The sequence below is a fragment of the Pteronotus mesoamericanus genome, unplaced genomic scaffold (genome assembly GCF_021234165.1).
Source record: "Pteronotus mesoamericanus isolate MK-2021 breed Mesoamerican mustached bat unplaced genomic scaffold, CSHL_Meso_final contig_52, whole genome shotgun sequence".
Classification (NCBI taxonomy): domain Eukaryota; kingdom Metazoa; phylum Chordata; class Mammalia; order Chiroptera; family Mormoopidae; genus Pteronotus; species Pteronotus mesoamericanus.
Genome location: NW_026555189.1, coordinates 3279877 through 3303881, shown reverse-complemented (window position 1 = coordinate 3303881; position 24005 = coordinate 3279877). Strand labels below are relative to the sequence as shown.

The 24005-nt window shown below is 38.7% G+C and overlaps 1 protein-coding gene across 1 annotated transcript; it reads left to right on the top strand.

Annotated features, from left to right (window-relative positions):
• Positions 1 to 8604: 8604 nt before the first annotated feature.
• DYNLRB2 (dynein light chain roadblock-type 2) lies at positions 8605 to 17984 on the top strand. The gene is made up of 4 exons (XM_054579149.1): positions 8605 to 8675; positions 10918 to 10993; positions 16463 to 16630; positions 17770 to 17984. The coding sequence occupies exons 1-4, from the start codon at positions 8673 to 8675 to the stop codon at positions 17811 to 17813; spliced, it is 291 nt and encodes a 96-aa protein (XP_054435124.1). The 5' UTR covers positions 8605 to 8672; the 3' UTR covers positions 17814 to 17984.
• The last annotated feature ends 6021 nt before the right edge of the window (positions 17985 to 24005 follow it).

Genomic DNA, 24005 nt, shown 5'->3' with positions numbered 1-24005 from the left:
ACTGCTAAAATCCTGATGGGGGTTTAATTAGAAAATAAAACTTATAGCAAAATTATCCTAACATATATTAAACGTTTACGAGTAGATACTGAGACCAGGTAGAAGTCATTAAGGTACAATAAAGGGGAAACAACATATATAGCTATAGCGTTTGGTTATTTTCATACTTAGAATTGTGTAAATCAGAATCTACATTCAGGACACAAGTAAACATTTTTCAGCCAATTCTTTTACCTAAAGTCTTTATTCATACATTGAAAAAAAATGTTTTGTACATTACTAACAATCGCAAAACACAGTGTGAGACTGTTACAAAACTGATAAAAGATGCCAAGCCTCAAATTCAGGAAGTACAAGGAATTCCTAGCAGGATAAATTCAAAGAAAACCATACAAAACTGCAACATATGAGTGATCCGGTTTCTCCACGTCCTCACCAACATTTGGTGGTGTCACTATTTTTTTTACTTTAGCCATTTTAATATGTGTGTAGAACTATCTCATTGTGGTTTCAATTTGTGTTTCCCTAATAGCTAATGATGTTAAATATCTTTTTTTGTTCTTAGTTGCCATCTGTATATCCTCTTCAGCAGAATGTCTTTTGTCCATTTTCTAACTGCATCACGTATATTTATACCGTTGGATTTTGAGAATTCTTTAATTAATTAGTTGGATGATATTTAAATAAAGTATCTAAATGTCTTTTATCAGATACATGGTGTGCAAGTTTTCACTCCCACTCTGTTGTTTGTCTTTCATTCTCTTAACATGGTCTTCCCAGAGCGAAGTTTATAACTTAGATGAAGTCTAATTTATCAGTTTTTCCTTTTGTGTGTTGTGCTTTGTTGCTAAGACTAAGAACTCTTTGCCTAACCCTAGAATATAAAGATTTTCTCTTATGTGTTTCTCTTAAAATTTTATAGTTTTATACTTTATACTTATGTCTATGATCCATTTTGAGTTCATCTGTATGTAAGGTGTGAGCCTTAAGTCAAGGATTTCTTTGTTTTTGTTTGTTTTGTTTATGGGTGTTGAATTTCTCCAGAACCATTTACTGAAAAAGCTATAATTCCTCCCTGCAAGCTTTTGCACCTTTGTCAAAAGTTAGGTATATTTTTGTGAGATTATTTCAGGGTCCTCTATTCTGTTGCATTGATCTGTGTGTTTACCCTCCACCAATACCACAAAGTCTTAATATGTAATGGATCTTGAAATTGGGTACCATGATTTCTCCAACTTTATTCTCCTTTTTCCAATTTGTTTTCGCTATTATACTTCTTTTGCTGTTCAGTAAAAATATCAGAATATTCTTTTCTGTATCTATAATAAAAATCTTGCTGGGATTTTGGCTGGAATTGTGTGAAGCCTGTAAATCAATTTGGAGAGAAGTGACATGTCCCCATTTATTTTGATCTTCTTTTTCTCTAATCAGCAGTCTGTAGTTTTCAGCATGTTTTGTTAGATTTATACCTGAGTATTTTGTTTCTAGTTGTTTTTGTAGATTCCTTGATATTTTCTATGTATTCAACCATGTCATCTCCAAATAAGAGCAGTTTTATTTCTTCACTTCCATCTGGATAAAATTTATTACACTGGATAAAATTTCCAGTACTGCGTTGAACAAGAGTTGTGAGAGAAGACAGATATCCTTTCCTTGTTCCCTATTTTAGAAGGAATGCATTTAGTCTTTCAACATAAGTATGTTATCTGTAGCTTTTTTGTAGATGCTCTTTATAAAGTTATAGATGTTTCCTTTATTCCTAGTTTACTGAGTTTTTCAAATTATATTAAATATTGTCAAATTATTTCTCTGCATCATGTGATTATTTTTCTTCATTAGCCTGTTAATCTAGCAAATTACATTGCTTGATTTTTGAATGGTGAACCAGTCTTGAATCCCTGGGATAAACTCATGGAGGATATTGAATCCATTTTCTTTTCATCTTTGTGTATGTGTGTGTGAAAGGTAAGAGGATACTGACTTTGTCTGCTTTTGGTGTCAAGGTGCTAAATTCATAAAACGAATTGGCAAGCTTCCCCCCTTCAATTTTCTTTTTCTTTTTTTTAAGATCTTTTATTTATTTTTAGAGAGGAACATGGATGTGTGAGAGAAACATCGACTGGTTGCCTCACACATACCCTTGTGGGGACCTGTCTTGCAACCCGCAGAACCAGCGACCCTTCAGTTCACAGCAGTTTGCAGGAGTTCACAGGCCAGCACTCAATCCACTGAGCCACACCAGCCAGGGCTCCCCCTTCTAATTTCTTATTATTCAAGCATTTCATAGAAATATCTAGTGAACCTCCAGTGAAGATTTCTTTTGGAAGATTTTTCAAATTATGAATTTAATGTCTTTAATAATATAGAGCTATGCAAATTATCTATTTCATATTGGATGAATTTTTGTGGTGGGTAGTTTTAAGGAATTGGTCCATTTCATCTAAGTTGTCTACTGTATGTGTGTGGAGTTATTCATAGTGTTCCCTTTTTTTTTAATCTAAAGAGTATGTATGGCATTCCATATTTCATTCCTGATACTGCTAATTTGTTTTCCCCTATTTTTGCCTTTGTCCACCTTGCTAGAGTTTGTCAACTTCAATGATCTTTTCAAAGAACCAACTCTTTGTTTCATTGATTTTTCTGTTTTTGTTTTTTGATTTCTGCTCTTATCATTATAATTTGCACTCTTCTGCTTACTTTGGGTTTATCTTGCTTTTATTTTTCTAAGTTCTTGATGTGACAGCTCACGTTATTAAAGATATTTCATCTTTTCTAATATAAGCATTTACTCTTATAAATTTCATTGCTGCTTTAGTTGTATCTCACAAATTTGATATGCTGTTTTTATTTTCATTCAGTTTGATGTAATTATTTTTATTTCCCTTAAGATCTCTTCATGACTCATGGATTATTGAGAAATGTGTTGTTAATTTCCCAGGTGTTTGGAGATTTTTCTGTTATCTTTCTGATATTGGTTTCTATCCCGACTCCACTATAATTGGAGAACATACTTTGTATGATTTCAAGTCTTTAATTTATTGAGGTTTGTCTCATGGCCCAGGGTGTGGTCTATCTTGGTATATGCTCAATGGTCACTTGAAAAGAATATGGATTCTGCTTGTGTTGATTGGAGAGTTCCATGTAAATTAAACTCTGTTAGTTAGTGATGTTGAGTTTTCTATCCCTGGTGATTTTCTGTCTGATTCTTCTAACAACTGGTGAGAAAAGGGCATTGAAGTTTTCAAATATCATTAAGAATGTTTAGTTCTCTCAATCCCGTCACTTTTTGCTTTATATAATTTATAGCTTTGTTGTTTGATACATACATTTTTGGATTTCCTATGTCTTCTTGGTGGAGTGACCATTTTATCATTATATACTTTTGTGTATCTAGTAACTTTCTTTGGTCTTAAGTCTATTCATTTGATAGTAATATAATCACTCTTTGGATTGTTTACATGACATGTCATTTTCCATCCTTTTATTTTTCTACATGCATATGTTATTGTATTTGGAGTCAGTTACTTGTGGACAGCGTATAGTTACATCATTTTTTTTTTAATCTACTGTGATGATCTCTGTGTTTTTATTGGTATATCTGATCTGTTTATATATCATGAACTATCTATATGCTAGAGGGGGGTGGCAATCCAGGCTTCCCACCTGGACTTTACTAAAGGTGCTACAGGGAGTGGGGAAGGTGACTATTAACACTCAATAGGATGAAAGTACTAACTTCATACTCAGCTTTCTCTGACAATACCCTGGTGCGTGATGGGAGGAGTTAGCAAGATGAGAGTGGAAGTCTATACTCTCCACTTGGCCTCTGTGGCACCTGGCTGGAGAAGAGTGGTTATTTCCTAAGGTTTTATCTTGTTGGTGGTCCCTTTCCTGTTTTTTTTTTTTTGGGGGGGGGGGGGTGTTTGTGTGTGTGTGCGTGTGTGTGTTGGCTAGAAAATAGGCTTTTGTTGGGGCTTTTTAAAACTTCTGTACCTGTCAACATTTCTGGGTTACCAGCTTCTCCAGCTCCAAGACTGGAACATATGAGGCAAAAAGAAAACCCAGGTACCTTACAATCATGTCATTCTTTGGATCCAAAGTTCCCTAGGCAATCAGACTGACTTTCTTCATCTTCTGGAGTCTTGTTGTGTTTGTATAATCTCCAGATTTTTAGGAATATATAGTGGGAGCAATGGGGAAAAGTGGATCTACTCTGTATTTCCAAAAACAGAAATCACTGAACATTTTTCCAATTGATTCTGACCAATCTCTCTCTTTTATTGGTGTGCTTAGACTATTTGCACTTAATGTAATCATTGATGTATCAGGGTTTAATTCTAAGGTGATATTATTTGTTTTCAGATTGTCCCATTTGTTTTCCATTCCACTGTTTTCCCTTTTCCTTTTTTATATTACTTTAACAATTTTTAGTATTCCATTCTAATGTATCTATTTGCTCTTTCACTATATCTGTATACTTTTTTATTGGTTACTATAGGGATTACATACCTCATTTTTCACAGTCTACTTAGACTCAATACTTGAACACTTCAAGAGGAAAGTAAGATGCTTACCCTCATACAGGTCTCTTTGCCCTCCTCCCTTTATGTTGTAGTTACTTTAGATATTACATTTGCATACTTTGAAAACCCTGAACAATGTTATTTTTTTCAACCATCAAACATATTTTGAAGACAAAAAAGAAAGAGTCTACTAGAGGTATCAGCAATTTTTTTCAGTGGAGAGACGGATAATAAATATTTTTGGCTTTTCAAGCCATACGGTGTGGGAGCAGTGATTAGGAATTGCCATGTGGAATCTTCTGGAATGTGGGCAGCATTCTATTTCTTGACCTGGTTGGGGGTTACACAGGAGTTCACTTTGTAGTAACCCAACAACTATACCTTTTGTTTTATACACTTAACTTTTGTTAGTAACTCATTGACCTACCTTTGTCTTGTGCATCTAATTTTGTATGTATTATACCTACCAGTGAAAGTAATTTTAAATAGATCAAAGAGCTTGAAAAAAATAAATCAGAGACCTTGGGGTTGGATTATCAGAAATAAAGGGGGTAAATCAAGTGCATGGGATTTATTGTTCCCATTGGCCCTTCCTTCTTTGAACAAAATTGATACATGAGGAAATATTTACAGTTTGTCCCCAGTGCTCGGGTACTAAGAATATCTATTTAATGCAAGCCACTGAGATGGGAACTGCTCGTGGAGCTGGAAGTTTAAAAATGGACTTGTGAAAAAAATGAGATTAGAGGCAGATCGATTACATTAGATGAATATTCTAAGTGAATAACAGACAAAAGGAGTAAGAGAAGATAGGGAAAGATGGAAAGACATTCTTTAGTGAGAAAGTCAACATTACAAATTCTCGATATTTTTCCTAGGGAAGGCATGAAGAGAAGAAGGTTGAAGAGAAGGTAGCTAAAAGGGAGAGAGGACAGCAGTGGGAGGGAAATAGAAAAGAAAAGGCTAAAGGAATAGAAAGATGAGGAGGGAGAAAGAGGAGAAAAGGAATGAAGGGAAGTAGGAAGGATGAACTAAAGAAAGGAAGACACAAGAAAGAAATGTGTGCGTGAATGATACATATCGGGCACCTGGTACAAGTCAGGCATTTTACCCACATAATATCATTTAAACATCACATGCCCTCTAAGGTGGACATTATCTTTCCTATTTTATAAATTAGGAAGCAAAAGCCCTGAAAATTTATTTTATTCAAAGAAACACACCTAGAAACATCAACCCTAGCTGCATGTAATGCCAAATTCTGTGCTCTAGGAACCCATTTAATTCCAACTGGGAGGATTCCCTTATGGGAAGTAAATGCTTGAGTTCTAGAAATAATTACTCTAGAAGGTGTCTTTGTCCTAATAAGAAGTAGAAAATGTTTGATGTTCTGAAACCTAAATCTATATCCTATAATTCTATGGCATCAGGTCATTTATGTCGAATACTTACTGCTATCACTGACATCTAATTCTGCCTTACTATTATTAAGAGGCATTTTCAAAGAATCTAGTACTTTCTGGAGAGAAACCAGTATAGTACTAGTGACAAACAATGCCTTACTTTATGAGAAAATGGGCACAAAACATATTCCATGGTCCAGCTTATAGTATTTGTCAGCTAGGAAGGAATGCCAGAGAGATATGGGGTGGTACAGACACTCCTAAAACTCAAGATTATCAAGTTACCTGAATTTCTTTAGGCTAAGCAGAGAGCAGTGGCAAATTATCAAAGAGACCTCAGAAGAAAATCATCTTATTTTGACAAAATTATGTGAAGAACTGTGGACTTTGTGTATACCACAAATTGGGGGATGGGGGGAGTACCTTAGAATACTTTCAAAAAGTATTACTCATTAATTCTTTCACTTCCATTCAAAGTTATTTAGCACTTAGTGTGGGACAAAAAAAGGGTGGGTAAAGGAAAAGGGAAAGGGATAATTCACATGTATTGAGACTAGGATAGGGAACATGTCAGACCCTGCCAGGCTACTTTATATAGCACAGCTCTGGATATTCGTTATAGTCCCAAAAAGGCATAAAAATTAAACCAAGCTACCTCCAAGGAATAATTAGAAGTGAAAATCGATATAGAGAAAATGGCTCATATTCTCCTCATTGATTTCCTGTGCACAGTGAGTCAAACTTGACTGTTGGTTAGAAGTCGGTTTGGCTACTTCTTATTACTTTTTCAGCAGCTGGGTACTCCTGTCAGTGCCTTTCATGCTGAAGGCTTTCGTTGCTCTAATCACAGCTGTCAGCTATCGAACGAGTTTGACACCCTGACTCCAGAAATGAGGGGATTCACACTCCATGCATATGCAGTCAGCTCCTTCATTAAAGTTGATTGACATAAAAGAAACGGTGCACTGCCACTGATTTTTATAAGCAAAACAAATGGCTACACAATCAAGTAGGGATCTCCTTGATCAGAAACACCCAGAGAGCCCCAAACAGCCAGGATCACTGTAAATACCTATACTTCTAGTACCTAAGAGGTAGACATAGGCAATCAGTCAAGAGCCAGATCTGTGTACGTACATACGTATGTGTGTACACACACACACACACACGCACACACACAACACCCCCCCACCCAGGCTTCTCCCCCACAAACTTAGCTGTCCATTCTGAATCATCTTGGTTGGCCTTCTAAGTGTTGAGTGAGAAAGTAGTCTAGTTAGCTATTGTGACCTGGATTTTTGAGAAGAATGAAGTTTCTTGGAGGAATAAAAGGAGGATGAGTGACCAGAATCTCCTCAGAGTATTTCCATACATAATTTAATGTCATAAAATGAAAGCCTCCGAGTTCAAATGGATTATCTAACCCAAAATTGCCAAAAAGTTCTAAATTCCTTAAGAGCATCCCTGTGAAGGGCCCATTCAGATTCTAGTTGCCACTCCTAGCAATAAGGATGCCTTGTTTAGTGTGAGGCTGCTTTCAGGAAATAGGATCCCAAACGTAATCAGTATTATGGAAAGTCATCACAGCCTAGTCCCTACGGGGATTCTTTCCCAACCTAAAACTTGTATCGATTGTCAGTCTGCCTTCTTCAAACCGCAGGACTTTATGCCTCCAGACGCAAAATTTTCCTGCCATACATCATACAACAGTTGGTCTCTGCCTCCCAGGCTACAAAGATATTATCAATGCCCTTCAGAAGGTCAAGTGACTTCTGACTATCCCTAATTGATCTTTAACTTATTGCCGCCATCAGTTTAATACCCAGTGAAATGCTCCTTCTAAGGCAATTTATAGAGCATCCATCATTACCACCTGCAATTTTTCAGTGACTCAGAACTGTTGACAAATAATGACCACGAAAGTAAGATTCTAATGGCTTCAACAAAAATTCTGGTAAGTAGCAACTCTTCCCCTGAGTGAAGAGCAGTGCTACACTAGATGAGAACGTAATATGTAACACGGCGCTTACACTGCTGTTTTGGGGTGGGAGATAACAAACATATGTATGATTACACTATTCGATGTTGACATATTCTTTAATTTAAAAAAAAAAATTTTTTTTTCACTATCCGTGTAGGTTGAGGGAACAAACTTTATCAGCGCTGCACAAGGAAGCATACCGAGTGTCACTGAGTCTATTACCAACTATCGAAAGGGGCCCAAACCCAGGGTCACAGGGACCCTCCCCTGTGTACGCTCCACAGCAGGTATCCCACTTGCGGTATTGCTTCCTTTGTAGCATTTTGTCTGTCACCGAGCTCCAAGATACCCTGCGCCCTGGGGAGAGCCTGGCACGTGGTCGGTGGTTTTGAATGAGGAAGTGACTGTTACATTAACGCGTACCTCAAGGAATGAGTGAATGAATAGACGAACGAATGACCTGGAGCCCAGCCCGTGCCCCACTGGGCTCCTCGGCCTCCTTCCCCGCGGGCGTGGGTGAAACCCAGGTGAGCGCTGGGGACCAAGAGCTCCAAACTCAGACTACGGCGGCCGGAAGGACCCAGGCCAGTTCAGGGCGGAAAAGCCCTCTCCAGCTGCTGCCCGACCTTTGCGCACGCAGGCGCGGGCACCTACGCTTCCGGGGAGGTCACTTCCTCCCCCGTCTCTTAGCAACGACTGGAAGCGTTATTGACGTCCAAGGCAGCGGTAGCGCCGGACTGAACCCAGAGTTTCTCCGCCAGCGCGATGGTAAATCTGGGATCTCCGTCCACGACCCACTGCTCCAAGGGCGCCGACCCGCGTGGGCCTTCGCTGCCCTCCTCCCGAGGTCGATCCAGGCCGGGCCGGGGCCGGGGCCGCGGCGAAGGCGAGGGGCTCCATAAATTTTTTGGAAGGGTGACCGGGAGACCCTAGAGGGACGAGGGGACGACCATCAAGGCAGAGGAGAAGATGTCTAGATGGGGAAGCTACCCCGGGGCGTAGAGATCTGGGGAGGGGGGTGATTTCTGAAGGTAGTAATTGGTGAGAGGGGATATCGAGAAAGAAGAGAGATATTGAGGAGATGAAAGAGCCTGTGGGGAATAAGGGATCTCTACTGCGAGGAAAGTGTGGAAAAGGGAGGAGCAAGATGGAAAGAAAAATCACCCTGAAATGGAAGAAAGAGATGGGACAGGGAGCGCAAGGCAATGGAGAAAGGGGAGAAGGAGGAGATATTGCGAGAGAAGAAAAGCAAGAGAAAGAAGAAAAGAGGGAAGGGAGGAGAGAGACTTGGGAGGGAGAAAGGAAGGGAGGGAGGAGGGGGAAAGTGGAGACTGGGGAAAGTTTGAAGAAGAGTAAGGTAGGAATTTTTAAAGGGAAGAAAAGAAGATAGGGATCAAGAGATTGTAGCAGGAGGGCGCAGAAATCACGAAAAGAGAAAACAGTTGGGAAAAGAGAAGGAAAGGCTGGGAAGAGCAGAGAGGCTTTCGGGAGAGAAGTAAAAGAGAAAAGGATAAACGAGGACAGTGATTGTAAGGAGCTGAGGATTTGTCTTAGAAACGGGCAAAAAAAAAAAAAAGTGATAAATCCCCTCTACAGCTATTATGCTTTAAGTGCAAGGTTTCCCAAAGTGAGATGCAAACATTAGTTGCTGCTACTTGAGACGGCTCAGAAACACCAAATAACGCAGAGTAAATCACATTTGAGAATGTATTCCTCTTTCATTTCATTTTCTTTTCAGTCTTTTGACCATATCCAGGTGAAAGTTTCTGGCAATACTAGGTCGTTACACTGCTATCATTTCGCAATTTCAGTTTTTCACTGAAGAACAGACCTCAGGCTCAGAGATTTCATTAGGGTAAAATGTATTATATTCCCCCTTTTTTCTTGGTTATTTCTGTTTATGACTAACAATACCAGATTTCCATTTCTGGTAGTGATGTATAGTTTCCTTGGAAAATGCATTCATTTAAGCTCTTAGAAATGATATAATGTAAAGAACATTCTAGGTAAATAATATAGATGGTATTCCTAATGCCAAAAGTTGTGAATCTAGTACATACATGCCTGAAATTCAGAAAACACCTGTACAGTCGTAACAAAAGAAATAAGTTATCTTGCCCACATTAGGTGCAAAAGAAAACTGTCTTGCCTAAGTAACTTAATGTTCATCTGTATGACGTTGGGAAGGAAAAAATATCACCAACCCTCATCAAGAGACTTGAAAGAATAATGTTTGAATTCAGAATATCCAGTGATTACTCAGTTATAAACGATATGCAGGTTTGAAAATGGCTGTTCTTAATTTTAGCATTTGTAGAAGGAAAGAAAATCACCACAAAATAGTTTATACATAAAATTCATTCAGAAAACTGAGTTTAAAATCCTATAATGGGGTTCCAACATATTCGTGGTTGAACATTCAGTTTGCACTTGGAACCAGGCCATAGTTACCAAAAGATTCTTTAAATCCTGGAATATGTTTTTACAGAATATCCTGAATTTAATCATCTGAACTCCCAAATAGGTAACATTTTGGACTGAAAATAAGATTTCTCATTAACAGATGCTTTTAAACAGAGAGTGGCAATGGTACAGCTCTATAAATATTAAAATACTATAATGTAGAAGGGGAATTTTTCATACCAATACAGGAAGATCAATGAGTGAAAGACAGTCAAGAGAAGATTTCTGTCCAATGTAAAGAATACTTTGCCAGTAAATAAAGACAGATAGAAATGGAGTGAGCTCTTGTGAGGTAATAAGTGTTCTAACTGTAAAAGAGTTCAAGCCAAGTGATTTGTCAAGGTTGTCAGTCGGGGATCCTACTCTTAGAGGCTTGTATGTTGGACTTGGCAATTTCAAAGCTCTCTTCCAAAAATCTGAGATTATAGCATCCAGTCCCTTACGTTAAAGAGGTGGGTGAGTAGGGATCTTTCCAAATGTTATTCTGTTTAGGACTGGGCTAACCACAAAGACCCTTTTGGTTAATTGTTATTCTGATCTCCAACAGGCAGAGGTGGAGGAAACCCTAAAGAGGATACAGAACCATAAAGGGGTTATCGGAACAATGGTTGTAAATGCAGAAGGTAAATATATCACGAGCTGCCTTCTTGACCTCTGCAGAGGCCAACCAAGTTGCTGTTTGTGCCACGCCTTACGACAAGCCTTTTAGAATTTGTAATCAAGAGCATAGTTTGTATATTTTAGCTATAGCCTGTATTTATCAAACACCTATTGAGTATTACATGCCAAGCACTCTGCTAAGAACTAGGGATATAAACATAAATAAGGCATGTCTTAAAATGTCTATATATTGCTAAGAAACACTATATATTGTCTAATTTTGAAAGCTTTGATAACTCTCTTCCATTATTTCAGGAATACCAATAAGACTTTTATATTAAAGAATATTATTGTTGGCAGTTTGTGTTTGCTTTAACATTATTACTGAGTTTCATTCTTCATTTGAAATGAAATCATTCCTTTACCATATGTAATGAAACCTTTTAAAATTAATTATAATTTATACTGTAGTCTTTGTGGTTATAGTATAAGAAGGACAGATATATTTCTACCTATGAAATCTGTATACTTATACCAGAAACTTGCTCTCACTCCATAGTCCCTATTAATACAAAGCATTTCTCTGGCACATTGCTTGCCACATACTCAGCTATGGTGGCAACCACTTAGGGGCTCTTGCCCAATTGCCTCTTGTAGCACCTCTTGCCCTTACTAATTCAGGCATTCATAAGGGCAAGAGGTGCAGCAAATCCCAGAGTATCAGTCAAAATAAGAGTAGTTACTTCATATAACCCACCATACAAGGATGGAATTGGCACATTGCCCACTCAGTGCTTGGCAACAGAATTTCACAGCTAATCACTATTTTGGAGCAAATCCATCAATATTTATTGATGGCTTTAAAACTGAAACAATTTAAAGTCTGTTTAAACTCTGACCTTCAATCCTTTATTATTAAAAATGGAAAATAACCTACTTTATTGATGGTTGTAATAAGTGAAATAGTAATTGTCTAGTGCCTGGCACAATACCCAACACTTAATAGAATTATAAATAAATAGTTCTGAGAATGTGGGAATTTTTTAATTGATTTGTACAGATAAAACATTGGATGTGCTTTACAAAATAAAATTAAACATAACTCAACATCAAATTAATATAATAAATACACCCAGTTTGAGTGATCAGGAGGAGATGGATTTAAGATGAGCTCTACAGGTAAGTCAAGATCTATGCCTAATATTTCCAGGAAGAAATCCAGCCCTAGAGCATGGTTCTGACTGTATTTATTTTAGGTCCATGTATTTGCATAAACTCTGACAATACCCCCCAAAATGGGTTCTTTGTCACTTCACAGAGGTGCTATATTCTTTTCCTTTGGCTGCCATAACAAAGTATCACACACCTAATGGCTTTAAAAAAATGAGTTATTGTCTCAGTTCTGGAGGCTAGAAGTTGAAATCAAGGTGTGAGCAGGGCCAAACTGTCTTCAAAGGCTCTGCAGGACAACCTACCTTGCCTGTTGTTCCAGCTTCTGGTGGTTTCCAGCAATGTTGGCATTCCTTGGCTTGTGGACGCATCCCTCCACTCTCTGCCTCCATTGTCATCTCCATGTTTCTGTTTTCTCTTCTTACTGACATCAGTCATTGGATTAGGTCCACCCTTATCCAGTGTGACCCGATCTTAACTAGTTATATCTACAAAGACACTATTTCCAAATAAGGTCACAGTCTGAGGTTTAGGGTAGACCTGAATTGGGGGGAGGAGGGGTCACTATTCAGCCCAGTACAGGTGCCTTTACCTGTGACATCCAGGATGACTCATCTAATGTGTTATTTTGGAAGGTCTTAGTTTAAAGTACATAATCCTAGCAATATGCATGAAATGTCTGAAAAATGTCAATCCTAGGAATTTATCCTAAGAAGTGATGAAGGAAACATTTTGGTAAGAAGGATACTCGCTGAGGCATTGTATAGAATAGCAATAAATAAAGAGACAAATAAGTAAATAAATCTATCCCAACAATAGGGGAAATTTTAAATTAATTATGTAATCTTTACTTGATAAACTATTGATCTATTTAAAATATGGAAGAATATTCAGAGTCATGGAAAACTACTCACGATATTAGATGAAAGAAGTCAAGGAACATAGCAGTATCCAGCATTTTCCAGTAAAAAATATAACCATGCACACATATACACTTAAATATGGAAGAAAAGGGCAAGATATGTTATGGTGATTATATGAGTGGTGGAATTAAAAGTGATTTTTATGTTATTTTCCTGAGGTTTCTCAGCACTTTTGTCATCCAAGGCAACAAAATATTATTTTTAAGACCTATTAACTTCTAATTAACCTCTACAGGGATTAGACTGTGTTAGGATTCAGGGCACTTTTCTGAAATCCAAATTAATCTTTTCCCCAAAAATATAAATGAGGGGCTTTTTTTATGGTCAGATTATTAATAACCAGAGTGTATGACAAGGATGTTTATTAATAGCATGTAGGATAAGTTATGTGACCAGAATGTAATAAAATACTCAATTTCAACAGCCAATTCAATTTCAGATGAAAGAGCCATTTATAATAGTGCAGCTTTGTAGCTTTCAGAAGTCCCATGAAATTGGATACTGAAAATATTTAACTAAGATGGTGTTTATATGTTCTTGTTCTCTGCTAGTAGTGTTAGTCCACTAATTCTAGGCAAATCATTTTAATGTATTTTCAGGTTTTATTTGTGATTAGGTAAGCCTTCTACCATGTCTATACAGTTACACCTCTTTATATGCCATGCTAAATAGAGTTTTTTGGTTTCACTGTTATTGAAACATAGACCTCCTATTCATGACAATAAAGTAGACATCAGTTTAGCCCAATGGTGAATGATATACATTTTTATTAGAAAATATTTTTGTTAACATTGGTTTCCCATTTATAAAACCTTTCATTATTTGCAATATAATAGCACTGAACATTGAGTTAGATATTGATGAATATATTGTGTGTGTGTGTGTGTGTGTGTCCCAGGCAGTCATATCTGTCATAGATTCTTATGTATACAAGCCTTTTTTCTGTAGGTTCTTAATTTTAAATATTCTTGACATTTCTAACAATCTATTCTTTGAATTTCATTAGGTTTTATCAGCCATCTAGCTAACTCTCTTTATTTTTGAAATATAATCTATCAACCAAAGTACAAATGTACAGTGGAAAAGTACCAGCTTACTAAGATAAGTCATTTTAAAGTAGTGCCCTAAATTCAGCAATATCAGATTCATACACTTTGTTCTAGAAGTTTCATTTTAGGAAACATATATGCAAACATGAAATGGCATGTCCAAAGACATATTCTGTAGTCTTGTTTATAAAAGCCAAAGATTTGGAACAGCCTAAATACCTGTCAGGAGTATGTATTAGTTATATGTATTACAAAGCATCCATTTGGCAGTCATGTTACGTAGTCATTATGAATGATCTAGCCTATGTGTACTGAATGGAACCATTTCTGAAGTGCACTAAATGAAAAAAAAATTTAAGTGCAGAATAGAGAATGATTCAACTGAAGAATTCAAACACAAACATGCCTGAATAGACTTAGAGTACTTCTGGAGGAATACCAAAGAAATGGGGAGAAGTGGTTACCCCTCAGAAGAGGAAGTGGGTAAATTTTACACCGTGTGCTAAAATTACTTGTTAATAAATTATTTTTTAATTACCTTTCATGTTACCAAGCACGAGCTCCACAAATATTTGTTGATTTTTTTTCCAAGTGTCTACAGGGGCTATGAAAAACTCCAAGACTTTCCACAGTGTGTACTTACTATGCAGAAAGGCTAGCTGTTTTATTTATTGACTTGGATCATGAATAGACTGACTAAATAGGCCTGAGCATCTGATTCATAATCTTGTCATCTACATTTTAAATAATTTATTCTGGTTGTATTTCTTGTTTTGACACTGAGCAATGCAGACTTTGCAGGTAGTCACTGTTTGGGATGCAAAATAAAACCATTCGTCAAAAAGTGCTCTTACAAGGTTGAGTGCTTGCTTCATTTCACTCTTCTACTTGTTAAAGACACATGCCTTTTGATGTTTCATCAGGTTTGAAAGACAAAACTGACTTCTGGGGGGAAAGTAGCCGACAAATAATATGAAAATTAACAAGTTTATATAAAACCTTATTTATTGTGTGGGTTTTCCTGTAAATATTGTCCTTGTATTGTTTGGCAGGACCTGTTCTAGAGACAATAATTTTCTTAAAAAAAAAAAAAAGCAACCAGTCTGTTTCAAAGTCAGAATTGAGGCTCTCAAAGAGTTTCATGAAACACTGTAAAAGCCCAAGTTTGCGATGCTGTCCCACTCTTGAAGTCCTCATCTTGTGTAATAGTTCTGAAGTTACCTTCTCTGAGGGGACACCAAGAGCCACAGTAGCCTTTTATACTGATTGGCCGCAATTCAGGTGCTAGAAGAATCTAACAGTGATCCCCAATTCACCTTTATATGTCCCCCTAAATTAAAGACACATTTGCAAATCAAATCCCTGGAATTCCCTGGCTATGTGATAGTTCTCAAAATAATGTGAAGGCCATTTCTGATTAGATGCAATATATGCAAAATACCTAGCACAGCACCTGTTACTTAATAAGCACTAAGAATTGAGTGACCCGAATTAAGCTAGACTGATTTGAACCGAATTGAATTATACTTGCATATTTGTCTGGCTAGATTCTTCCAGTTAAATTAATAGGCTCTGTTTTAAATGTGAATCATGGAGCAATAGAGCACACAAGTAGCCAAATTTAATAATGCTTAAACCAAAAATGAGTGCAAACCAGGAAATGCCTAGCAAGACTACAGTGTCTTTGTTGCTGTGTTTTCTAATATAAAATTTAAGGTTTACTAAATACTGCATGTTACAAAGAAATTTTGAAAATCCCTTTTGATATACTCTCTAGTATGTGCAGTGATACTGCTTTCTAATTCTGGCTTTGGGAGAAATCTAGAGCAGACCAAGCATTGCACAGCAGACTCACTGTAGACAGGACACCCGGGGGAACACATTTTTGTCTAGTAATGTGTTCACTTAGTACTGAACTAATCAGTTAACAACTACCAAAAGACTGGTGCACAAGAACATTTATCATGCCATTAGCAACAAGGACAAAAACACGATAACTAACAATCCAACAATAGGGATTGATTATGATAGATCCATAAAGTAGTAAATGTATAGCCATTCAAAATAATATTGATGACATTGTCACCAACAAGGACTTGTATGCTGTCATTTAAATGCAAAAAGGATTCATCAAATTTGTAATTATACTTTGACCCATATTTTTTTTTAAGTCCATGTAGAGATGAGATAATTGTAAGAAAATAAACCAAAATTGTCACTGGCAGGTAATACCAGCCATCACTTTTTCTTCCTCCTAACAATTACAAGCATTTCCCATATTTCTACAACATTCATATTACCTGTATAATCAGAAAAAGAAATTTTACCCCAAAATTAAATTACATAACAGGCATCCCAATCCGAACAACCTTGGACAACTCGACGACAGTTCAGTACGCGGGCCTTCTTCACCAGCTGACAATGAAAGCCAAGAGCACAGTCCGTGACATTGATCCTCAGAATGACCTCACCTTCCTTAGGATCAGGTCAAAGAAGCATGAAATCATGGTAGCTCCAGGTAACTTGGCATTTCATTTCATATTTACAGCATCTCTCTACTTCACTATATGTAGGCTTTGTTTCAAAGGACAAGGAGTATAGATTTTAACTTTATTGTTGACACTATTACAGATAGATTTTAATATGTGATATTACACATAATGTTCTTTACTTACAAAATTTCAAGTCTGAAAATTCCAACTTCAAAATTTTGTGACATCAGTGATGAATTTGACCTTTGAAGAAGTTGAATTTTTCTCACTTGCATTTATTATTAGTAATCAAAAAAATGTAAGAGATACAGGTCTCATGCTGGGTGAACTTAACACACAGATTTTCTGGAGAATGAGCAAAATGTCTCCTGTCCACAGGATAAGCTAGGGAGTGGATCAAAGTGGGGTTTTTTTAAATTTATTTATGTATTTATTCATTTATTTTATTTATTTTAGGAAGAGGGGAAGGAAGAGAGAAAGAGAAACATCTATGTGTAATAGATACATATATTGGTTGCCTCTCACATGCCCCAAACTGGGGACCTGGCCAGCAACCCAGGCATGTGCCCTGACTGGGAATTGAACTGGTAACCTCTCGGTTCACAGGCCAGGACTCAATCCACTGAGCCACACCAGCTAGGGTGGCCTGTAGAGTCTTAAATTCCCCCTGTGGGAGCTCACAGTCACCTGGCCTACCAAGAGACAGCAGCCACCCAAATACTTCTCCCCACAAAGGAATTACTTTTACAGTGTTGGTAGATGTCAGTGTGAAACAGGACTCATGCTCCTAAATCTAATCTAGAATAAACTTCTCTATAGTAGTTCTGTAAAATCAGAATTACCCATAAACTAAATAAAGCTTTTTCTACACCTGTGTTCTCACCCTGGCTGCACAGTGAAATCACTTGGAGAGCTTTATAGAAATAATGATTGATACCTGGACTCCACCCCAAACCAATGAAATCAGAATCTCTGGGGCTGGGCCCCAGGTAATGGTATTTTTTAAAAGCTTGACAGATCATTCTGATGTGGAACTGGGGTAGAAAACCAATGGTCTACACAAGGTCCAAGTGATGTTTCAAAAAGAAAAGCAGATTAGCTGAAGTATTTGTTTATTATATTTAATTTTTAGAGATTGGTTAATTTTTCCCATATCTTTCCACAGATAAGGAATATCTTCTGATTGTCATTCAGAATCCATGTGAATAGCTTTGCTACAACCAAGTCCACCCTGTGACACTGGGCTGAAAACACTTCACTCTTTAATGATGACTTAAGATTCTATTCCAATATAACTGATCCTTTGGACATTCTTTTCTATTTTTTACATATATGCTATTGTACACTTCTCATTTAGTCCCCTTTGAATGTATTATCAAGTTGTGCTTTAGCTATATAATAAATAAATTCTGGTAGGTGTGTCTCTTTCCTTACAATACACAAAGTGAAGGAGTCTAATGTGTGGACAGCCTTCCTTAACGATAGCTCTTTTAGTCTAGAAGTTAGCTGTCACCAAGAATCAGTAGAGAGGTGTAATTGTGCCCATGTGTTAACATGCCAAGGAGATTCAGTGGCACTGTGGGAGCTACCAGGGAAGTCAACCCTCCAGGAGTGTTAGGTGCTTTCCCAGGTTCAATAAAGACAGTAAGAGATCAGAGGGTGGTTCTCAGCCAGGCCAGCACTTCAGCTGAGCACCGCCTCCCATTCCTTGCAAAATTCTGCAGAATTGTGCTTCTGTCACACTTGCCTGAGGGGACCAGGAGCTGGTCTTGGACAAGGGTGCATACTTTAAAGTCTGACTAGGTAACTCCAGAAAGTTTTGTTTTTACTAAGTATTTCAAACATTCAGAAAATAATGAAAATCACATAATACAACAGATTTCAAAGACCCATATAGAACAGATATTAATAATTTGCCATATTCACCTTACATCCTCTCTTTTTTAAATCAAGCTTTTTTATTTTGAGATAACTGAGGATTCACATCAAATTGTAAGAAATAAAGTAGAAATCCTCTGGACCTTTTACCCAGGTTCCCACTATGGCAACATCTTTCAAAATTATTACACAATATCACAAGCAGGAAATGGATACCGATTCAGTCTGGATACAGAATATTTCCATCCCCATCAGGGTCCCTCATGCTGCCCTTTACTAACAATCCACCAGCCCCTGACCCCTGGCAACCACTAATCTGTTCTTTTTCTGTAATTCTGTCATATCAAGAAGATTATATAAATGGAATAATACAGTATATAGCCTTTTGGAATTGACTTTTTTAGCTCAGCATAATTCCTTTGAGATTCATTCAAAAAATAAGAAATGAAACATCCCAGATACAGCCGCAGCCTGCTCCTACTCTGTGTGCCTCTGTCCTCTCCTTCCGCAGAGGACTCTTATTAGAAGGCAGAAGTCACTCTGCATGGGGGTCCACAGGAGCCCACACCTGAGTTCCCGAAATGCCTCCACAACAAGCCAAGTGTGAGGAATGGTGCACAGTAGGTTTACTAGTTCAACCAAAGCCACGGCCCTAGTTTGCATCCTATGAGGCTACCACTGGCTAACCCAGGCAGATAGTAGTCTGAGCAGAAAGGAAGGGCTGAGGCTAACCTCTCAGGTTGAAGGGGTTTACTCTCCAAGTAGTGAGGAGAGAGAAGGCAGATTACAGATGGAATTCACCTGAGGCTGAGAGAGACCATGGAGGCTGCAGCCACACAGCCAAGGCTATCCACGCAACAGATGTCTGTGCCCCCCTGCAGGGCCAGTGCTCCTGGGGACGGGGCCCACAATGCATATTTGGAATATGCTCTCCAGGGAATTGCAATAACCTCCAGGCTGAGATCAACTCAATGATAATCAAGAACAAAGGTTTGGGAGTCCTGGGTTGTTGTTATTCTGGCTCTGCCATTTGCAAGCAAGGTTTGCTGTTTAGAATCAGATGAGCTGGTGCACAGTGAGTGCTCAACAAGTGTTAGCTTCTGCAGCTGCCTCCAGTGTTACTCAAAGGAGAGTGGCCCACGGCATTCAAATGTGAGTTCCCGGAACAGCCCTGAGCTTCCCCGTATCATCAAAGGCAGCTGAGCCCTAGGTTTACAGAGATAACAGAACAAATGAGGAAATGAACTTAAGTTACAATAGCAGTGAGTTCTTCTTAACTTTTGGGGGTTGAATAAACATGAAAGAAAGATTATAGGAACAGAGAACCTATACTATAGCACATTTTTTTTACTTTTGAACAATTTTCTTACCCCTGTTACTTTAAAAACTTCAGACTTGTGAGAGTAGAAGGAATAACACAATCAACACCCACATAAGCTTCACTCACATTCACCAACTTTTAATGTTTTACAATTGCTTCATCTCTGTGTCTATGTATTTATACATAATAACCCCAATTTCATTCTTAAGAAATTCAATATTGGCACAGTATCATCTAAGAGACAGTCATACACAAATTCCCCCCAGTAGTTCCAGTATGTCTTTTATGTGTTTTTTAAATTCAGAATCCTTTCGAGGGTCCCATGTTGCATTTGGTTGTCATGTCACAACTAGAGTTGTGTTTTTAGAACCTCTTTTTCTCTCTTCTTTACCTCCAGGTGGTGTCAAGTTTGTATTTGCTCTCCCTAGAGTCCCCAGTGCCACCTACTCCCTGTCCCCTTAGAGCCCCTCCTGATGAGCAGAGACAGCCGGTAAATAGAGGAAATTCACAACGAGCAGGTCTTAGTCACAGGTGAGGGCTTCCCTTCCTTCTGTGCTGTGACTCGGAGACCAGACATATCACCATGGACCCAACCTCATCCTTCAGCCCAGGGAGGTCTGGGTACCATATACCCACTCCCTCAGAGACAGTTTTAGCATCTGCTGACAGTTTCCAACATAGACAAGATCTTGTTAGACTCCAAACAGCAAGGAAATGCATTACTGTGGAATAAGACCACAGAGATCACCTATCCGACCCCTTGGATTTACAGGTGAAGGTTTCACCTGAGCCTGCAGTCAGACATCTCTCGGGAATCAGTTTTGTGGGTTTGTATTGAACTAGTCATGCCTATGAATTGATGCTTATGATCTTATCAGAGGACTCATGCTCTTTTGAGACTCCCTTCATACCCTTCAAAAAATTGTTTTCAGGAGGCGCATATTAGCTCATTGTTATAAAATGTACCAGAGATAACATTTGATTCCAATACCTAAATCTGTCTCCTCCCCACAGTTCCCCAGCCCACCCAGAGCTCATGGGCAGATGAATGGCTGAGTGGTAATGCCACTTCCTTCCTCCTGGCCCAGCCAGAATTTCAAGCCCCATTTGAGAGTAACAGTGGGAAATCTCTGGCAGGTGCAGAGGACATCACTGCAAGTGCCAGGGCTCTGTGTGGGTTCTTCTGGGGAAATACAACCCTCCCATCCTACTGGGCAGTGAGTTCTGCTGTGGTCCTGCCTGCACTTTTGCATCCAGAGGAAACTGTAAACCCTTTGTTGGAGACAGAGAAGGTGGCGGCAAAAAGTAGAAGTTGCCAGAGTCAATTACATCAGAGGATGATAAGACCTTTGGGAATTTGTACCACCCCTCTCTGCCTTCCAACACGCACACATGGATATTCCCTCTCAGATTCACAACAACATAGCTAATTAGCTCTATTTAAAAGATGCCTGGACCTAAAGATTTACACCCATACAAAACAATTGGTAAAGCTCTCGTTTCCTTTGAGAAGTGCAAGGCTGGGCTCACAGGTATCTCCCCTTCAGGTCTAACTTGGTAGGAATTTGACCTGAATGACAGAAGAGCTATTTGCAGAACCTCTGGAGGAACATACCCCAACTATACATATTAATGATAATGAACCTGGAAAGGCCAGCTTAATAAAACAGCTAAAATGTATTCATGCATTATTATCATTATAAACTCCGAAAACTTCATCACCAAAGAGGAGCACCCAGTAGCGGATGGGCAAGAGCCTGCCCAGCGCTCCAGCAGATGCCTGCCTCCTGCAGCCCGTTTTAGTGAGTACGTTCTGGCTTTCTCCTTCAAAAGCAAAACTTACCACAGACTAAACTTGGATTTTCTCCCTTTTTGGTTTTTGACAAATTACAATAGTCCCCAAAATGTCTTTGACATGGGGTGAAACATCCTTGCTCCTCTGACGTTAGAGCATAATGTAATGTCCTTGAATAGAAAGCTATAGCATGATCAGGGGAATTAGCCACAGATATTCATTCAATCAATGAATATTTGGTCTTACATTCTCTGTTTTCAGAAAAGCAGGTCATGTTTGGGACCATAGCAGAGCTTTTAGAAAGGTGGTGACATCTCCAACCATGAGCCTGACCGAAGGTAAACTGCTGTCTCGAATCCTGGGAATTACGGGACTAGAGCTCCCTTATTATGAAATCACCTCTAATAATGAAAACTGGAAACTCAGACTTCCCTGGGGCACATTGGAATATTTCTATTTAATATTTGCAATATTTAATGTTACTAAAACTTCTCTGTATCTTTCTTACACAAGATTTGACATAGAGGGTTGGGTTTACCAGGTACTCAGCCATTCCTTGAACAGAGAAGACTGAACTTTCTGACTGCCTCCTGGGCTCTTACTCTGAGAAACCTCCATTCCTTATTTCCCTTCACCAGACATGTCCTCAGGACTCGCTCTCTACGTGTCATTAACCTTGACCTGTCTGACTGCACGTTTTTAAAATCGTCCTTCCTTGGTCAACTTGACAACATGAGACACAATCCAGTGAATGCAGCAGAAAGAGCATGAGACCCAGGGTCTGAGTCAGCTGCTTGACTACCATCAGGGGGCACAACTTCTTCAAACCTCGGTTCACTTGCCTACAAATGTGAAGAATGCCCACCCACAGTGGCCCTGCATTCTGAAGTAGGCAATGCAGAATAGATGCCAATTATCATTAATAATGGCAATGGCAACAAAATAAACCAAATTTACCAGAATCTAAGGCATTAAATACATCTCACTCTGGCCTCTTCTAATTTAACCATATACATAAACAGATTGAAGGACTTGTAACCCTGCTGGGTTACACAATTTTATTTCCTTTAGTTATCATTTGAATGAGAATTTCCATGATCCTACCTAGGGTTTATATTGGATTTTCTTAAAATCTGTATGCATTTTCATCAAATTTGTCCGTGGTGACCTGGCCTGGATGAGGCCATCGAGAGATGCTTCCTTGGTATTTAATATTGGAAGAGAGTCAGAGAGCCAGTCTCCATGTGGCCAGACTTACGTGCAAAAGCACAGCTGTTGGGGATGGACATTTTCCACAAGGGAGTAGCAGAGAGGCCAGCCCACAGAAGGACAGAATACAGAGCAAGGGAAGGATGTTCATTCCATAGGTTCTCTGTAGGTTCTCAGCTACATTTTACCCTTGGGTTCATAAGATGCCTCTAAAGCCTGCAGTACGTTTTTCTCTTTTTGTGTACACTGCCAGAATGGATTTCATCTGTTGCCTGAAACCAGAAAGTCCTTACCTAACACATTTTGGCTATATTTGGGTCACCCTAGGCTACTTTAGTCAGACACAGTCAAGAGCCCAGTGGCTCCCCAGGATGTGTACATTAATCAGAGGCCCTGAACAGATGGGGTGGGGTGGGGTGGGGTCACTCACTCCTTTGCTTCAAAACACATCCTGTGGCTTTGGCTAGACAAAAGAATAGGCCACTGCTGGACCTTCCAGAGACAAAGCATAGGGTAGGGGAAAGGTGCTGAGACATCCTTCTCACTGGGAGCAGGGTCTCCAGTTCACTTCCCCCTGGTGAGTGGCCTCTTCCTCTGTCATTGGCTGGAAAGAGAATTGACCACCTGGACACTGGACAGACACATTCCCAGAGCACCAGTCCAGGTGGCCCGTGGTGTCTGGAGTTGCAGAAAGCCGTCTGAGAGAAAAGAAAGGTTAAAGAAGCATAGAACAGACTCACCTGAAAACTTACTAACCCCTTGACCCCAGAAGACAGTGTGGTACCAAAAAAGGACATTGCTTTGTAGTCAGACAGGTCTGTCTTTGATGCCTTGCCCTGCCATTAATAATAATAATAATAATTATTATTATTATTTATTTTATTTTAGAAAAATAGGAAAAGGAGGAAGAAAAAAGGAGAGATAAAGAACAACAGCAGCTAACATTTGCTGATCACTTGCTATGTAACAGGCACATTGGATATTCACAATAATCCCATTCTATAGACAAAAACACCAAGGCTTAAAGTAGTTTCATAGCTTGCCCAAGGTTAATCAAGCTGTTAACTGTTAGAGGAGGCACTGAAACCCTGATATCTTACCAGGGCACACATTCAACCACTCCCTTAGATTGTTGACTCACCAGACATGTGGCAAGGAAATTAACACCTCTGAGCCTTAGAATCCTTACCTGTAAAAT

Coding starts and splice junctions, on each gene's coding strand:
- DYNLRB2 (XM_054579149.1), top strand. Junction 10,994..16,462: donor AATGGTTGTAAATGCAGAAG/GTAAATATATCA, acceptor ATTACATAACAG/GCATCCCAATCCGAACAACC. Junction 16,631..17,769: donor TGAAATCATGGTAGCTCCAG/GTAACTTGGCAT, acceptor ATCTTTCCACAG/ATAAGGAATATCTTCTGATT.